Source organism: Nyctibius grandis, chromosome 14 (genome assembly GCF_013368605.1).
Source record: "Nyctibius grandis isolate bNycGra1 chromosome 14, bNycGra1.pri, whole genome shotgun sequence".
Taxonomy (NCBI): domain Eukaryota; kingdom Metazoa; phylum Chordata; class Aves; order Nyctibiiformes; family Nyctibiidae; genus Nyctibius; species Nyctibius grandis.
The window spans coordinates 14,608,144-14,625,184 of NC_090671.1; the positions used below are offsets into that span (position 1 = coordinate 14,608,144).

Below are 17,041 nucleotides of genomic sequence, written 5' to 3' on the forward strand. Positions count from 1 at the left end.
TTTGATTTTTCATTTGTAATATTTTTGCTCCTTTTTGCTACCTCACAATAAATTAACAAGAGTTAGGTCAGAAAAGTGTTAGTGGTGCAAGTGTCTCCAGAAACGGCGTGTGGGCTTTGTTCAGTGGCAATAGTTATTTGGCAATTTAATAAAAAAAGATACATGTGGTACAGGATGAACCATTTTGGAGTCCAGCTTGGTGCTGACCCGTTCGTTGGCTTGTGTTGGCTTCTCTGTAGGTGGTGACCAACAGTGTCCATGTGTCAGTCCAGCTCACAGTGTCCATTAAAGGTATTTACCTCACCCAGACTGTTCTTAGCTCGGTTACATTCTAGTTCCTGGCAACTGCTGCCTTCTAGGTCCTTCTTAAGAGCTCACCAGTCCTGCAACACCAGTGTCCATGCCCCTTCCTCAGTCTTGCCATGGGTGGAAGTGGTTCTACTAGGAACAGTTTGATTTATTTTGGCGTCACCTGCTGCGTCCCAGTAACCAGCCATCACGTTCCAAGCGTCTGCAGGAGGAGCTCTTCTATTGCTGGGAGAAACTGGCCCCTGAGTCAGAGGTCTGTGGAGTGGTGCAAAGCTTAGAGCAGAGCGATGGGTTTGTTGCCTTGGGGGTTCATGTACTGAGCTGCCGTGACGTTGTCCAGGGTCGTGTAGGTGGTGTAAAGGCCGGTGACCTGCAAGTCTGAGAAGGAGTGGTCGCTGCCACTGGAGACAGGGGTGAGGCCAGGGGTGCCCAGGTCACAGTCTGAGAGGTGGAGCGGGTTGTTGCTGAAGGCACCCAGGGTATCAAGGCTGAAGCTGTCGTCTTTCATTTCCTCCCATATGTTACCTTTAAAAGATTAAATTCTGGTCACAGCAACACCTCCAACCCACCTGGGCCCTGGGTGTGGGGGGTCAGTCCGTAACTAAGGGGCTTTACCCACTGCTTAGGGCCACTGCTGCTTGTGGATGGTACCACTTGTAGCGCAAAGGCAGTAAGTGTGCCTGTTCCCCCCAAATCCCCACGTTCCAGCAGGAGTCCAGACCTTTCTGGGGAGCATCTACCTACCATGTGCTCACCAGAAACCCAGGGGCCATGCTAGGCCTCGCCATGAGCCAGGGCAGTTCTCCTCTTACAGAAGGGGAAAACCAAGGCATGAGTAGAGCGATGGTTTCCCATGGGCAGGGAGATGTGATGCCCCAGATCCAGCTACCCGAACATCCCTGCTTACATCTGCTGCAGTGCCTGCACTTGAACCATGAAGGTGGTTTGCTGTCCCATCTAGCACAGATGCACCGAGGAACGCCAGGGAAGTCACGCTGCAGAGGCCAGCACCCAGCACAAGTTCTTAGCTCAGTTACATCCCAGCCCAGAGCACCCTGATGAGGACCCTGGTTGTATGTTCAGTGACTACACAACCACATAAATCATGCCCTGCCCTACCCTGTCTTCCTTCTCCCATACCTTGCAATGCAAAATCCATGATGCTCGGGTCCAGAGCATCCACCTCCGTGTTCATGTCTGCTGTCACGTTCAGGAAGTCTGGAGGCGCGCGTCCCACGGGCTGGTGGGGCAGAGGGCTGTGGCTCACGTCAGGCAGAGCGTGGAGAGGAGGCGTCTGTGCGGGCGCGGGCGAGTCTGGGGCGATGCGAGCCTGGGTCTGGATCTGGTGGTGGAGGGGGAGGGACTGCAGCGAGAGCGTCATGATCGGCTGAGGCTGCAGCTGGGAGATGGAGAGTCGGCCTTGGGCTGCTGCCATGGGGTTCAGGGTGGAGGCCTCGGGCTCTGCCTGCGCGCTGGGCCGCCGGCAGCTCTCAGGTCTGTCAGTGATCAGCTTGTCCAGCTCCTCTGCACGAGCGATACCCATTCCCAAGGGAGAAAAGAGACAGTTTAACCCATTTGTTCAAGCAGGGCCTGGCTAAAGCATTTCACGAGCGAGCACAGCCACCCGCTTCTGCCATAAACCAGAACAGGTCGTGTCTGTCACCGTAGAGATGCAGCACAGAAGGTAGGCTTTGTGCAGAGAGCAAAGAAATGCCATCTACTTCCCTACCCTTAGCCCTTACCCTAATCGACTGCCGTGGTTACCCCTAAGTGAGCTAAAGAAATGATCACACGAGACTTACACAGATCAAACAAGCCCCCACTGATGGCAGCTGGCCCACAGTCACAGAACAAAGCATCCTCAGGTCTCCTGCTCATAGGGACACACTTGTATTTTAGATAAGATTCGTATGAGACTCCTGACAGTTTCATCAGCACTTTTGTTTTTAAGCAAAGGAGAAGGTTATTTATCGTTGATTGTATGTTAGAGATTTTGCAGCAAAAAACTCCAGTTGATTTTGCCAATATTGAGCTCCTGAAAGCTTCAAAAACGTGTGTCTTTATAAATAAAAATAAGAAAGTCTTAGTAAAAGGGAAGTTTTGCAGAGTAAGTAAAAAATGGCATTAAAATGTGACACTATAAATACTAACACTGGAGGCAGCATAACTCCTCAGAAGGCCGTGGGTGTGCTGGATACGTTAGCACGGGGGACAAAGGCAATCCGTTTGGAAGCTGGGGACTGATTTGCACTGTGGGCCTCCAAAAAGAGCTGTCAGCTCAGTTACCTCCTCCCGCTGTGGTGTGTCACCCTTGGGGCAGCAGCAAGGGCTTGGTTCAGTGCAGAGCATGGGGTGCTTCAGCCGAGCAGCTCAGAGGAGGTGTGAGCCCTGCACTAGCCAGCTCTGTGCCATATAACTTATTAAGATCGTGCATTCCTGGCCAAATAGCCATTTTTCCCCCTTGCCTCTTCCATGTGTAGCAGAAGCATAATATAAGCCCTACCTGGGTTAGCCATGCTCCTGTGGATAGCAGCCAAGTCCTTCCGCTTCCACTTCTGCATCTCCTCTTCCATCTTGTCAATCTTGGCAGGATTGAGAGCCCACAGGCACCCTTTGCGGGAGGTGCCACTCATCTTGTTCTCCACCTTCTCAAAACACTTATTCAAGGAAAGGTTGTGGCGCACGGAGTTCTTCCAGCCATCAGGGGCTGTCTGAAAGATGCAGGAGGACGTTAGTGAAATGAGCCCTGAATGAAGTATTTGTGATGTTCTCCTTCCACCCTTCAGGTGTTCACATACCTTGAAGTAGGGGAAGTGCTCCTTCATGAAGCTGTAGATCTCGCTCACTGGGAGACTGCCTGTCTTGCTGTTCTTCAGCGCCATTGCGATCAAGCAACTAGAGGACAGAGAAATACAGAAAGAACAACAGGTTGCATATACTGAGCCATCATATGGCACCTTCTGGTCTAGCACCTACAGCTGGCTCATCATGGGATTACTGTACTCAGGGGCTCAGAATCACAGAATCAATCAGGATGGAAGAGCCCTCTGGGATCATCAAGTCCAACCATTGCCCTGACACCACCATGGCAACTAGACCAGGGCAATAAGTGCCATGGCCAGGCTTTTCTTAAACCCCTCCAGAGATGGTGACTCCACCACCTCCCTGGGCAGCCCCTTCCAATGGCTAATGACCCTTGCTGAGAAGAAATGCTTCCTAATGTCCAACCTGAACCTCCCCTGGCCAAGCTTGAGGCTGTGTCCTCTTGTCCTAGCGCTGGTTGCCTGGGAGAAGAGGCCGACTCCCACTCCACTACAACCTCCCTTCAGAAGTCACCCTGTGATCCTACAGATTTTACTCCTCTCTGCTATTACTCTACCTTTACGCTGATGTCCACCAACTAGTTCATTCCTGCTACCCCTCAGAGGCAGCTTCCACAGAACTCCTGGGCAGATGATGGGATTTTTGTTCCCTTCAAAAGGAATTCAACACCACCCTCGTGCTACCACACCTACAGCATGACAGTCATCCCGACGCAGGCTGTAGGCAATGTGCTGTCCTGCTCTCTGCTCACCTATAGGAGTAGATCGGCTTGGGGTAATGCTTTGGATGCAGTTCTTGGGCAGAGTGAGGAGCCAGGCGTGGCTGGGAGTAGTGTGGCTGGGTCCCGTAGGATGTGTTGTAGATTGCTGCTGGGTGACACTGTATGCAGAAGGAAAACAAGGAAAATGTTAGATGCGAAATGTCTGTGGGTAGTAGGTAGGTTTAGGGACATTTTATTGTTTTTCTTTTAAGAGAGTTCTAGATATGCTCTTGGCAGGTACTTCAGGACACGGACCACAAGCAAATAACAGTACCTGTTGTGCGTTCTGTGCCAGGGCAAACACTTGCTGTGAATGAGGAGGAGGAAAGAGTTGTTGCTGTGTTTGTAAAGTAGGAGATGGCTGCCCACCCACAGCGTACTGGCTCATCTGCTGGGATAAAGACAACAGACGTGTCAGTCTTGAAATTACCAACAGCTTTCCCTAAGAAGTGTTGCAATATTAAGGCATGGAGACCTGCTCTTACATTTGCTCCGTGGGGTGAAATAGAATTCAGTCCCAGGATTCCCTGTGGCAGGCTGGCCTGGACGTGAATCATTGCTCCAGGTGCTCCTGTTGAGTGCATGCTGCTTGCCACAGGACCTGTTTGGGAGGAAGCACGGGCAATGAATGTTCACGTGGAAGTACACTTCAGGAAAGAGAGCTGACACTTATTTTTAATAGACACAGTTGAACACAGCTAAGCTCTGGAGTGGATAATCACACCTCTCCGTGGCTTTCCATCCCAAAAGAACCCAGAGCAGTTCACAAATGGCAAAGATGACATCAGCTGCTTCTAAAACTTGTTATGCGGGGAATGAAAGATGACAGCTGTTTCCCAGTCCACAGTGGTGTTACAGACACGGTATCTTACAAAAGAAAGAAAAACCTATTCAGCACTATCCGTACCCCAGGAGGATTTCTGCTCTGAAGCAAGCAGGGTGGTACGCTGAGCTCTCAGCAGAACGCCTTAGGGAACAAGTGTGTTTACCTAAAGGATGCTCCAAAGAAAGGCATTCAATGAACACACCTGTATGAAGCAAACAGGTATGGGGTAAATAAGATACTCTTAATTTTATCCACGTTGAAACAAACAAGACTAATTACCTAATTTCAAAGCTGTTGAAAACCTCTGAAATGCAAGTCTTAAACACCGTGGCTCAAGTTCACACAACAAGGCACCAGCAACTACGCTGAGCAGAAAAGCCAGTCGGCTCCTGAGCTCTCTGTTGTGGCTGCTGGGGCTCTCTGCCTCTTGGAACGAAGGAGGTGGATCAGCAAGAGCCTTATCAGAAGACAAGAGGCTCCAGGTCTTCTGACAGGAAGCAAAATGTAATGTACTGACAGGAAAGCTAGCCTCTGGGGGGGGAAAGGAGGAGGGCAGGAGGCTGCGTCGTGTAAAGAGCAGTTATTTAACATCCCAGCAGTTTACCTGTCTGTTGGAGCATCACATTCTGGGCAGCAAGGCTAAAATCCATTCTCCCACCGGCCATCTGTTGTAACGCAGGAACATCAACAGATGTCAGCCACGACAAGGACTGTAAGTCGCTGGGGAGGTCATCTTCACTCAGCTGGGAGGGGTCAGAAGCCAAGAGTCTGCAAAAGAGCGCGGAAGGTTAGCAGAGGGTGGGGATGCTGCCTCGCTGCCCCTGGTAACAGGAGAGGAGACTGGGATGCCAAAGCTCACGTAGGTCAGCGGGAAAAACGCATCAGGCTGGAATTCTGTTTGCAGAATTCAGATGCGACCTTTGGTTTCCACACGTTCCTTCGTACCATTTGAAATATTTTGGTTAAGAAAGCTTCTTGTGCAGTACTTGTAGGGGAAGAAGGTATAAGAACCCAGGAAAGAAACTGCCTAGAAATGAAACCAAAGCAGATTCATTATTTTTACATTTGTCAGAAATTGCACTTGGTTGGCCTTGATGTAGAAGAAACCTGTCAGGGCTTTTAACCTGACAGTTTTGCATTAACCCTGAAATCCAGTGACCAGCCAGCCTTGGAAGGCGTTTCTGTGCCCAGATCCTCAAGGACCTGTGCATGCTGCTGGCTCCAACACCTGGAGAGGGCTTTTCCCAGCCCCTGCACCCCATCTGCGGGGACGGACCCGCGGAGAGCTGCTGCATAAAAACAACTTCACAGAACGAACTGGCGATCTCTTCCATGCAGAGATATGAAGTTATTGATACTTAACAAGGAACCACAAAGCATATGAAACAATTTTTTTAGGCAGTTTTTGACATACTAATGGATCAGAATGAAAAGCTAGTGACTGAATGAAGAAAAACACCCAGCTTGCCTTTGGTGACAAAACCAAGGCGTAACGATGACAGGCTGCTTTGGGTTTAAAGCTGTTCTTGAAACATTCAACATGCTCCATCCCACCTGTTTTGTGTGGTTCTGTTAGAGCCCGTGGTACAAAACTGAAATATTGGAGTATATTTACACTACTCCAGAACTCCTGTGTGGTCCAAACTCCCATTAAAGTCACTAAAAGAGCTATTGCAAATGAAGGGCTAAACTACTTTTAATGTATTACAGAAGTCATCTGTAGTTTGAGGAGTAAAGCAGTAGTTAGAACCTGTCAGTAAGTTATCATTAGATACCCAGGGTAAACCCAAAGGGATTCAGGTCCAGGAAAACATCTTTCTCTTTCAGAAGAACATAGTTTAGTTGGTTGTAGCTGATTTTGCTTTCAAAATAAAGGCTTTAAAGAGCTCTCTCACCGACGTGTTAAAGCCAGCTGCGTGGTACTAACGTGTCCGTTGCCAAATGACGATGCAGAAGCCTTAAATAAATCTGGTCTCTTGCTGAAGCATCTTTTATGTTTTACACGATTCTAAATCAGCTTAAAAGAACAAGGCAGAACTCTAGTGCCTGGCTGCCCAGGAGCTTTCAGCTCCTCTATTCATGATTTCCAGAAACACGTACCAAAGTTCCCTAAACTATTATCTGGGAGATCTTTCAAGCAGAATGTAATTTATTTGTTTGTAAAAAGATTTTGAAAAGAAGAAAAGGGAAAAAAAGAAAACCAACACATGACCAGGAGCCAAAAGCTCAAATCCTGGCCAAAAAACAATCTTCAAATCTCTCTCCCATCATCCCAAATCTCTCTGCCCTGTTTTCTTTCTCCTACTGTAGTTATAGGGCAATAATTAGCATTGCCATGGTTACTGCTGTGCAGTTATTTTGTGAGGCCTGGGACTTAAATACATAAAAAGACCATCAGGTGACGGCCCTGCCGGCCCGGAGATTGGCTGGGTTGGAAGTAAACAAGAGCATTAAATGATTTGAAAACTGGGCAGGCTCATGTCGTTTGCAACAGTTGGGCCCATTCATGGGAAGCCGATAACCCATTGTGCCGCCAACGACTGCTGCTGGTGGCACGTGGCCTCGATTGTTTTTGGGATTCTTGCTTAATTGTTTCCCCCCCCCCCTCCTCCTTTTTACAAACTTCACATTAATCTGGCTGAATGACAGCCGACACACAGCACACATCCACATGCCATCTGGCACCCCCCGGCCCTGCCAGTCCGCCCAGCCGAGCGAGCTCCTCCAACAAACGGCGGGGTCAGCTGGGCGGCGAGGGTCAGCACCCACCGCACACGCCTCCTGTCAGCCCATAAATCCGCCACATGCCCCGGGGACCAGCATCTCGGGGGTACTCAGCACCCTTCCCCGCTTTGGCTTTTCGGGAAACAAAGTCCTCTGCTTCGCTCTCACCCACGGTGCATCCTCCTGGCGCTCTTTCTAGGCGAGGGGATGCCCTGGGCACGGCTGGATGCCATCAGAAGCTTGAGCCACAGCTCCCGGACTCTCCCCTCTCAGCACCCTCTTGCACTAACTCTGTGGACCCAAACAGGGCCAAGGGAGGTGACTGAACTTTTGGGTTGATATCACAGTCATTAGGCTCTATTTTAAACAAACAGGAAGATGCAGTAATATATAATAACTAGACAAGCGTGTGAGCCAGCTCTTTTTCCAAGACAAAGGTGTCTCCTTCCCTTCCCCATCCATGGCACGGCTGTTTGGATTCGAGTTTATAGTTCTTCTAAAATCACCTCTGGCTGCTCACTTACACATTTTTTTTATGGATTCATTAGTTGTCAGAATAACTGTCTTCATTAATAGTGGGGAAAAAAGTGTATTTGATCAGAATAAAATATTTCACATTTAAGGATTGTTCTTTAAGTTACCTTCTTCAAAACAAACATAATTTCATCTGTCTTAAAGAAGGTGAAACTGCTTAAAGTTTGCCCATCGCTGTCCAACTGAGGGGTTTTAAATGCCCAGATATCTGCTGCAGCATAAACCCAGCTTGTCTCACAGCACACAGGCTCAATGTGTGTCCTGCTTGTAGTGAAAAAATGCTGATCTAACTGCCCCTGGAAGGAGAGCCCTGCACAGTGAGCCCTAACCTTTTAATCTCACAGGGTTCAATATTTCTGACCTGAAAAATCGCCAAGCACACAGCAAATATATAAGTAGCTACTGTAATATTGTGGGTACTTTGATTCTGTTCCCCTCCACCAGCCTTTCCACCTCAGGTTTGAGGGTAAACTTCAGGAGTCAGAGCTCCTGCCTTGAGCTGGTGTTCACAGCCCCTGGCACAATGGGGCACTGTGGTAAAAGCAGCCATTTCCTTTCAATGTATGTAAATGAGATAAATAGTGATACGCTATAATTAATGCACGCTCCTGAAAATGTCCCCAGCTGCACAGTCCCCGGGGCTGTTTGATATCTACGCTGAACTACTAAACCCCTCTGAAGGAAAGGTTACACTCACACCAAACGTGTTGCAAATATGATATTACTTTTAAAGGGGTGGTGAAATTATACAACTCCATTTTTACCCCTCTCCTTTCAAACCTCTGCAGGAAAACACCCTTCTATATCCACATGTTTCTGTCCTAGAAAGGCACCTGCATTAGTAAGAATCCACATGATGCTGAGGATTTAAGCCCCAGTTCTCTGTGTATCAGAGGATGCTGTGAAAAGTGCCCTGAGAGCTGTGAGAGGTATGATACAGAAATGCCCAGTGGTAGCATTGGTCTGTCTTTGCTATCTGCTCTGTCGTGCACTGCCCAAAATATTTACCTGATCAGGGCAACAGCTCTTGGCCACCAGCCAGCCTGCACAAAGTTTACTTTTCCAGAGTCAGGAAAAATACCCCTTGGAATGAAACCCCAGAGCACCTGGCCCTACAGGAATGTTGTAATATTGTCTACCTGAAAAGCTATTTTTTCCTTTAATATTGCTTCAGCTGCTCTTTATTAAGACCAAAATGATTTACCTGCCTGGGATCTTGTGTAGTTATTTACTCCAGTGTAAAAGGGATGTAAAATATACTATCCTTTGTTTTGCACTGTTGTAAGAACATGTCTCACTTCAGTTGCTGCTGTGGTCATGCAGCAATTCTGCTCTCTGCCCATATGAGATTTTTAAATTGGTAAAACAAGAGCGGGGTGCTGTGAGCATCTGAGATCCCACAGGAATGCTGGAAAAGTCCAAATTCCTTTTCTCCTTCCTTGTTTTGAATGGGAGGTCAAGTGCCTTTGTTGAGGTAAGATATGAACTCAGTTTTGGTTTCGCTGGCGGCAGAGAAGCCTGAGAAGCCTGCGAGATATCGCCTGGGTACAAACCAGTCCTTCCCATCTCTGCCTGTAACTGCAAGACAATTTGAGGAGCAAGGGCCACAATTTTTTATTAATACAGATTAGCACATTTCAGGAACTGCGTAGGAAACAGTTGAGCTAATCCACTTAAATCAATCCACAGTGGCCTGAGTTTGACTGATTCCTAGGAGGTTTCTCACATTTTTTTGAAAGAATGAAGCAACTACTGTGATGAAATTCCTCCGACACATCGAGCCATTATCTCACTCCCTGTCAGACACACATGGTGTCAAGGGAATGGACACTGACATTTTCTTCAGGAACAATTATGGTTTCGTTAGTTATGCATTTGTAACCTTTTGTCTGCAGAAATTTCCTTCATGCAAACTCCCAGACCCCACCCATCCCCGGCGGTGACAGGCAGGAGTCCTGAGCTGTAGCTTGCTCTCCAGAAACCAAAGTGCAAACCCAGATATGAGACTAGCACTTAGGAGAGCTAAAATGGACCGTGTGTCGTGAAAATAAAAACTTTTCACCTTTTTCCCCGTTGTAATGCAGTCACATCCAGAATGTATGGCATCCAGCAGTCACACATTCATATGTCTACGCTTCTTAAAATGATTTTATGCAAACCATGCTAGAATAAAGTAATTATTACAACAAAAATGTAATCAGACTGTCTAATGAGATAATTAATATAGACCAATTTTTTAAGAACCAAAGGCACAATTAAAAAGGGGTGAAGGAGGATATAGTCTACTAATATGTTGAATGATTAATGATAGAGTAACAACTTTTGATCAAAAAGATATCTATATAAAACTTAATTCCTGTTTAACATGTGCAGAAAATGCATCGCGGGGCCTTCAAAATACTACATAAGGCTTCTATCAATCAACTGGAAATACATAGTAATATAAAAAAAATAGAAACGTGGTCCTTAGACAAAATATAGAGCTGCAAAACATGAAGTTAATTTATCTTGTTGATCTAGGGTTAGATTTACATCTTAAGGAATGTTATTTCTTCAAATAGAATCATACATTTTGGTTATTTCTTTCAAAATATAGATGCCACATTGTTACCTAGAGCGATGATTTGACTCCTTAAATTTGAATTTTCACATATGCCAAATAATCCATAGCAAGTTACTCTTTGTCTCCCTTCTAATGGCCTGTTTTTCATGTCATGATTTATTATATATGTAATAAACCACACATAACCCTACCTAGTTTGGGAATGGGATAGTCCCTGAGAAAGATAAGCATGCTGCTGCATTTGAAAATGAGGAACACTGAATTAAGATAATATTGAACCTTCTTTGGGAGAGAACTTACAGGTCTGTAAGTGTTTTTGCAGTCTTAGTCCAGGCCCATCTTGGCCTCTCATCTGCTTCCCTGGGACTTCTGCTGCTCAAGACCTGCACATTAAATCTCATTCTGCACTTCTGTACATCACAGTAGATCTTTTACTTGTCCTGCACTGGTTATGTACGTTAAATCAAGTTAGACTGCAAAAGGATAGACTGCAGATTTCAATTAAAAATATTTCTTGAAGACCACAGCGTTCATGAGCTGAAGAACCTTGTTTCCCAGAGACCAGCTCCAAGCCCACTGAAGACCATGGGAGCTCTCTGCTGATTTAGTAGCCTTTGAGTTGGCTCCTTGATTTCCATAGCTTTGTGCTGAAATAACCACAAGTGCACCACTGCACAGTAAACTTGTAGTCTGCCTGTTGCTTTGATTTAAACATCAAAATATTTATACTAAAACATAATGCTAGATTATTAATTATAATTAACAAGAATACAGTGTTAAAAAATTGTAACAGTGTGTTACAATTCTCTGCTTTTATTCCCTGAAATGTAAAATGAACTCATTAGAAATATTTGCCTCTACTACAAGTATCAAAATATTGAAGGTAGCGATATTTTCTTTGGGAGAGTGAGAGGCATCTCCTAATATGAACTATTACTTTGCATTGGTAGCCAGACAGTGACAACGCCATAAAAACATAGGCATCAGAGAAGATATGATGGCCCTTAATCATTCCTGGACAGTAGGATGTTTTACATCCCACAGCTGCACTGGTGGAAGAGATATTGGTCTAAAATCATTTTACTATGGTGCAAATAGTCCCTGGACTTTGCACCACAGTCTAATCCTCATCACTACCCTATGTGCTACATCAAATTTACTATAGATGCTTTGGATCCACAGAATTCAAAGATCTGCTAAAACCAGGGATATTTTTTTCCTCATCCATTCAAAAAAAAAAGAAAAGGAAAAAAAATCCTGTAGTTTCAAACTGTAAGCACAAGCTGTGTGAAAAACTATCAGTATTTGCTGATTGATCCCCTGCTCACCCGCCCAGGCACTCCCTCCCTTTCCAGTGCTTCCTCCTGCGCACTCGCAGGAGAGCCTGGTCTCCTTCAAGTCCAACTGTCCCATTGAAAGATTCCAAGTGAGACAGAAGAGTATTCTCAGCACAGCCCCAGCCTCCCGCTCACTAATTGGAGGCCATTCCCCATTTTGTGGAGCCTTGATGCTCCCCCATGGAGAACTCGGGACTGTGGGTTCCAGTCTTGGACTGTGGTGACAGCAGGAGAGTAAACAGAGCTGATAGAATTTGACAGGTCTATTCTTTTCTTAAAATCATTCAGTCTAAAAGATTTTCTTTTACATAATCCAAAGTGTTTTCTCATGAAGTAGGACAAATACTGCTCCGCATTTATGGTGCGGTTCAGATTTTATGCATTTTTATCAGAATTTGCCACTATAAAATGAGGTCAAATAATTCGTTTTAAAGCTGCATTAAAGAAATCACAAGTGGGTTAAAAACTTTAGAGAACTGGGATCTTCCAGTTCAAAATGTTTAGCAGAGAATTGAAAGTGGTTTTAAAAAGCAGCTGACTTGTGAATAAAAGAAGAAACTCTTACAATTCCTTTACTGGCAGTAAGATAAATCCTATCTTTCTCCCCAAAAGAGAGTGTTTTTTCTGCAGCTATGAGTTAAAGAATAGTTGTCTCCATAAAAAGGGTCTTTGTTATGGTGGTATGTTCTTCAGGGCACTGAAGATACAGACTTAAATATAAGTATCTAGAAGTCTCTCTCATACACACCCTTCATTAAATACTGAATAATTTCCTTACAAACATTTACACAGCCAACAAAAACGCCTCGAGCAAACAGTGCTTTAATAAACAGCAAAACAGAGTTCCACAAACCTTTTTCCAGAGGGGCTTCAGGGAGTATAACAAATCACTTGTTGAGCTGCAAGAGGCTGCAGTGCAGTGTTTGCATTTTGAATAGAGAGAGGCTGATGGAAGAATACCTGCGGCTGACCACTTCTGCCCATGGGAAGGGGTGAAAACTCCCTCAGGCTGGGAGGAAGGTGATAGTCTCTCGCTCCTCATTTGAAAACAAGAAAATATTCTCTTTTTTTTTTACTATGAGAACTGGGTGGTGTTCTGCTGTTCTGTATTTCTTGAAACTTTGCATCATGTGACAAGATGTAACCCAACTTAACCCACTATAATTCATGCAGAGTTGTCCCGTGACTTCTAACAATACTTTTAAATGATGGGTCGATGTGTAGTGGTATAGGTAAATTACCAAAGGCTATTGACAAATCCAGGTTTGTTGCCACTGATATTAGAAGATCTTTGACAAAAGTCAGTGCTTTGGAGTACTACACAATTGTTTTAATGAAAACCTCTCCTAGTGTCTATTGCACTTGATTTAGTCTCTCCATGACTGCTTCATAACAATGCAAAATGTGATCTGAAAGGGAACTTCTAAGTAATTATTATTTAACAAGAATATCCTTCTCCAGCAACACTCATACTGTAGAGAGAGTGTACTACGTCAGCCCAAGGCTTTGAAAGTGTATTTATCAAACATAGCTTAGTATCAAAATACTTTAAACAGGAATGCTTCTAAATAAGTGATGCATTATAACTGGTCACCAGCTTAGAAATCTATTTTAGAGCAGAGAAATAATGCAGTGAACTTTTTTTTTTTATAAAAAAGAGGATTTCTATATGCTAGGGTGGTTTTTTTTCAGGAAATAATGAGAAAACAACATCAGTTAGCAGGCTGTGACAGCGCAGTGCGTATTTTTGAAATCGATAAATGCCTCACCTGTACTCCTGTGACGGGTGGTGATTTTGCCCTGAATTCCTAACGATTCCTGACATTATTGACGGGATATCACTTTCTATCATCTCCTTGGCAAAAGACAAGAAAAGAGAGAGCAGCCGTTCAGGCAGGAGTAGCTATCCAGCACTTCAGCAGGAGACAGCAAAACCCCAACCGAAACCCGGGACTGGAGGAAAGTAAAACCCAACTCATACCACCTTTACCTCCGAGTGCCCTGGCTTTATTTAGTCCAGGCAATGCAGCAAAATGTTTTACGGGGGGAAAAAATAAAAGCTCAGAACGGGACCCTTGCCCCAGATGGAGGGAGCATCTCTCGGGGTGCAGTTCGGGTGTGGGGAGGCTGCGGGTACCGGGAGCACCGGGGAACACCCCCCGTCTCGGGGCTGCCCTTCGACTCCCTCAAAAGCACCCGCGTAGCGTTTAGGGCAAGCAGGCAGCGGGCAGCGGTCCCAGCGCGCCCACGCTCCCCCCGGGGAGGAGGGGAGCCCCGGGGAGCCGGGCCCCGGTGCCCGCGGAGCTGCCCGAGGGCGCTCCCCAGCCCTTCGCCGGCCGGCAGCGAAGGAGGATCCCCCCCCGCGGCCCGCCGCCCCGGTACCCCGCACCCCGGCCTGCCCGCACCTCCCGGCCGAGCCCTGCTTGCTCCTTCCACAAACCTGGCGGGCCGGGGCCCGGGGGCCCGGCCGGAGCTCCGCGGCTGCGGCCCGGCGCGGCGGGGTGTCCCTCTGAGGAGGGGACGGGGCGAGGGGGGGGGCTGGAGCTGGCCCTGAGGGGGGATGGAGCCGGCGGCGAGTCGGCGGCGGGGCCGGGCTCCAGCCCGTTTTTAAATTTCCCTCTCCGGAGCTGTCCAGCCTGGAGCATGCGCGGCCGGGGGCCGCCCGCGGGGTCAGGGCCGGGGCAGGGCCGGCGGAGCGCCGCGTTTCCCGGCAGCCGCCGCAGCGCTGCGACCCCCCCCCCCCCCGCCCCGCTCCCGCCCCAGGCCCGCCCCGCCAGCGGCAGCGCCCGGGGGACCTGGCCGTGGGGCGGGCAGGGGGTTAAAAAAAGAAGGAACAAAAAAAAAGGGCAAAAAAAAAAAAAAAGCCAACTTCGTGCAACTTTCCAGAGAGAGGAAGGGGGAGGGGGACCCAGCGCGTTCAAACCGGCGGTTTGGACCGGGGAAGGGGGGGAATAAATGTGTGAGGGGGAGCGGGGCGGGGGCCGCCCTGGGGAGCGGCGCGGCCCCGGCGGAGAGCCGCCCGCCCGCCGCCGGAGCTGGGGCAGCGCCGCGGGGGCAGCTTGCGCCGGTCCCGGCTCCCGGTGCCCGCTGCCCCGCTCGGCCGCGGCGGGAAGGGGTGGGGAGGCAGCGCCTGGGTCCGCCTCTCGCCGCCGGCGCTCGCCTTGCCCGCCGCCGGGCCCGCCGTGCCCGGGGCCGGCCTCCGCCCCCTGCCCCTCGGCGGGAAGGTGCCCGCGAGCGGCCCGCGGCCCTCCCTCAGGCGGGCCCGGCGGCGGGCAGCGCCCCGCGCCCGGGGAAGGAGCCGGGGAGGTGCCGTGCGGTGCCGCCCGTCCCGCCGCCTCCTCAGCGGTGAGGGGCTGCAGCGCTGGGGTGTGCGGAAAGCGGCCCAGCGCAGCGCTGGCTGCCGGGGGCAGAAGGTGGCTTCCCGGGCGGGAGCGGGGACCTGCCGCCGAGCAGAGGGGCCGGCTGGCCCCGTGGGCCTGCAGCCGCGGAGGCGAGAGAGGCCGGCCCGGCTGTGGGGCGGGCAGAGGCTGAGGGGAAGGGCGGGAAGGCGCCCGCGGAGCTCCCGCTGTCCCGGGGACTGAGGGTGGCGGGGCCCTGGGTGCCAGGAGGGCCCTGGGCGGGCTGGGGACCAGGCCGCAGGGCGTGGGCACCTTCACTTACCTCATACATAAAAAAATAAATAGGAAATGGAAGAATTCATCCTGACAGACGTACTTTTACTTCCTCTTTCAACAGACACTTTTTAAGTGCACCCATCAGACAGTGAAGTCTGACAGTAAAGGCGTCAGGTTAGGACAGCGTTACCGGAGAGGTGGGAGTGAAATGGCCGAACCAAGGTCAAACCCCATGTCAGCGGAGGGACAGACCAGAGTCTTCTTCCCGTAAGCCCATCATCAAACAGGTGCCAACCTTACCTGTCATGAAAGGTGGCCTTTGTGTAGAAGCAGTTTGAAGTCAGTGATGAAATCAGTCGTGTGCCCTCTGCATAAAGCATAAAATACTTTAAATATACCTGCAGAATGGAAACCCAGAAGATCTCATGAGAAATTTATTTCCTTGTGCTTGACAGTTTGCTGCACGGTATAGAGGGAAGGAAATGTGGAAACAGGGGTGATCTTTTCTTCTGCTCTTAATGAGAATCTGTTCACTTTGATGAGCATCAGATCTCTGTTAATTACTGTCAATAGAAATGGAGAGTAATCAATACTTCTCAGCATCGAGGCCTATACCAGGCACATCTGGAGAACCGAAAAGAAGAATAAAAGAAAAATTCATAGTACTGCTAGAGCCTAAGGCACAGAGTTTGCACAGTTGCAAGTGTTCCCTTAATTATAGTGACATGTTGTGCCGTTTTGTAACTTATTACAAGGTCAGCTTGTAGTCGTTATATACTTACCTTGTAACTTAAAAAACACTTTTTAAGAAAAATGCATTCCTGTAGCTTAATATTTGCAGGAGGGGTAAAGATAAAACAAGCCATTTCTTTTAGACTTTCTTGGAATCTGCTCGAGCCATTGTGTTGAACTTTTCGCTTGACTGGTTTCCTTGTAGCAAGACATTCAGTGCACGGATTTGTTTCTCTCATTCAGGTGATTTGCATACCTCCTGCTTGGAAGGGCCAGATTATAACAGGTAAGGAGTACAAGGGTGGTTTATACTCATCCTGCTCACTAGGGGAGCTTAAACTGAAATGTGAAGGGATAAAGAGCTTAGTCCTCCAAACACTTAGGAGAGTACATGGCCAGTTGCAACGAGGAAAGTTCTAGTTAAATAAAGTTTTCACAGTGAGGGTAGTCCAACGTTGCAACGGGGCACAGAGGGATGGTGAGTCTCTGCCCTTGGAGATACTCAGTATTTGACTGGAATCGATCTGCTTTGGCCCTGCTTTGTGCAGAGGTCTGGAGCAGAGGCCTCTGGGGGTCCCTTCTAACGTAAATTACTCTGTGACTCCATAACAGCAGCATGTAGTACTCCTTGGGAAACACACGTGAATATTTGCAGGCTGCTGGGGTTTTCATGGCTGTTAAGCAGAGCAGGTGGTAAAGTCTGCCAGTTACTGGCTAAAACACTGTTAAAATTATCAAACATTTAAAAGCAGAGTTTCCTCATTAAGTGTCTGGCCTTAGAAGTTACCATCAATGTTTTTGCTGTTACTTCCATGTTGG

The 17,041-nt window shown here is 48.1% G+C and overlaps 1 protein-coding gene across 2 annotated transcripts; it reads right to left on the reverse strand.

Moving 5' to 3' along the window:
* Positions 1-583: 583 nt before the first annotated feature.
* On the reverse strand, positions 584-13,728 carry FOXN4 (forkhead box N4). 2 transcript variants are annotated; one of them, XM_068412896.1, is made up of 10 exons: positions 13,646-13,728; positions 10,094-10,105; positions 5,323-5,486; positions 4,378-4,493; positions 4,167-4,280; positions 3,884-4,011; positions 3,108-3,204; positions 2,813-3,020; positions 1,450-1,833; positions 584-834 (listed from the first exon to the last, which is right to left on the reverse strand). In XM_068412896.1, the coding sequence occupies exons 1-10, from the start codon at positions 13,726-13,728 to the stop codon at positions 584-586; spliced, it is 1,557 nt and encodes a 518-aa protein (XP_068268997.1). The 2 variants fall into 2 exon arrangements, with proteins under 2 accessions (XP_068268997.1, XP_068268998.1); XM_068412897.1 differs by lacking the exon at positions 10,094-10,105.
* Positions 13,729-17,041: the final 3,313 nt, after the last annotated feature.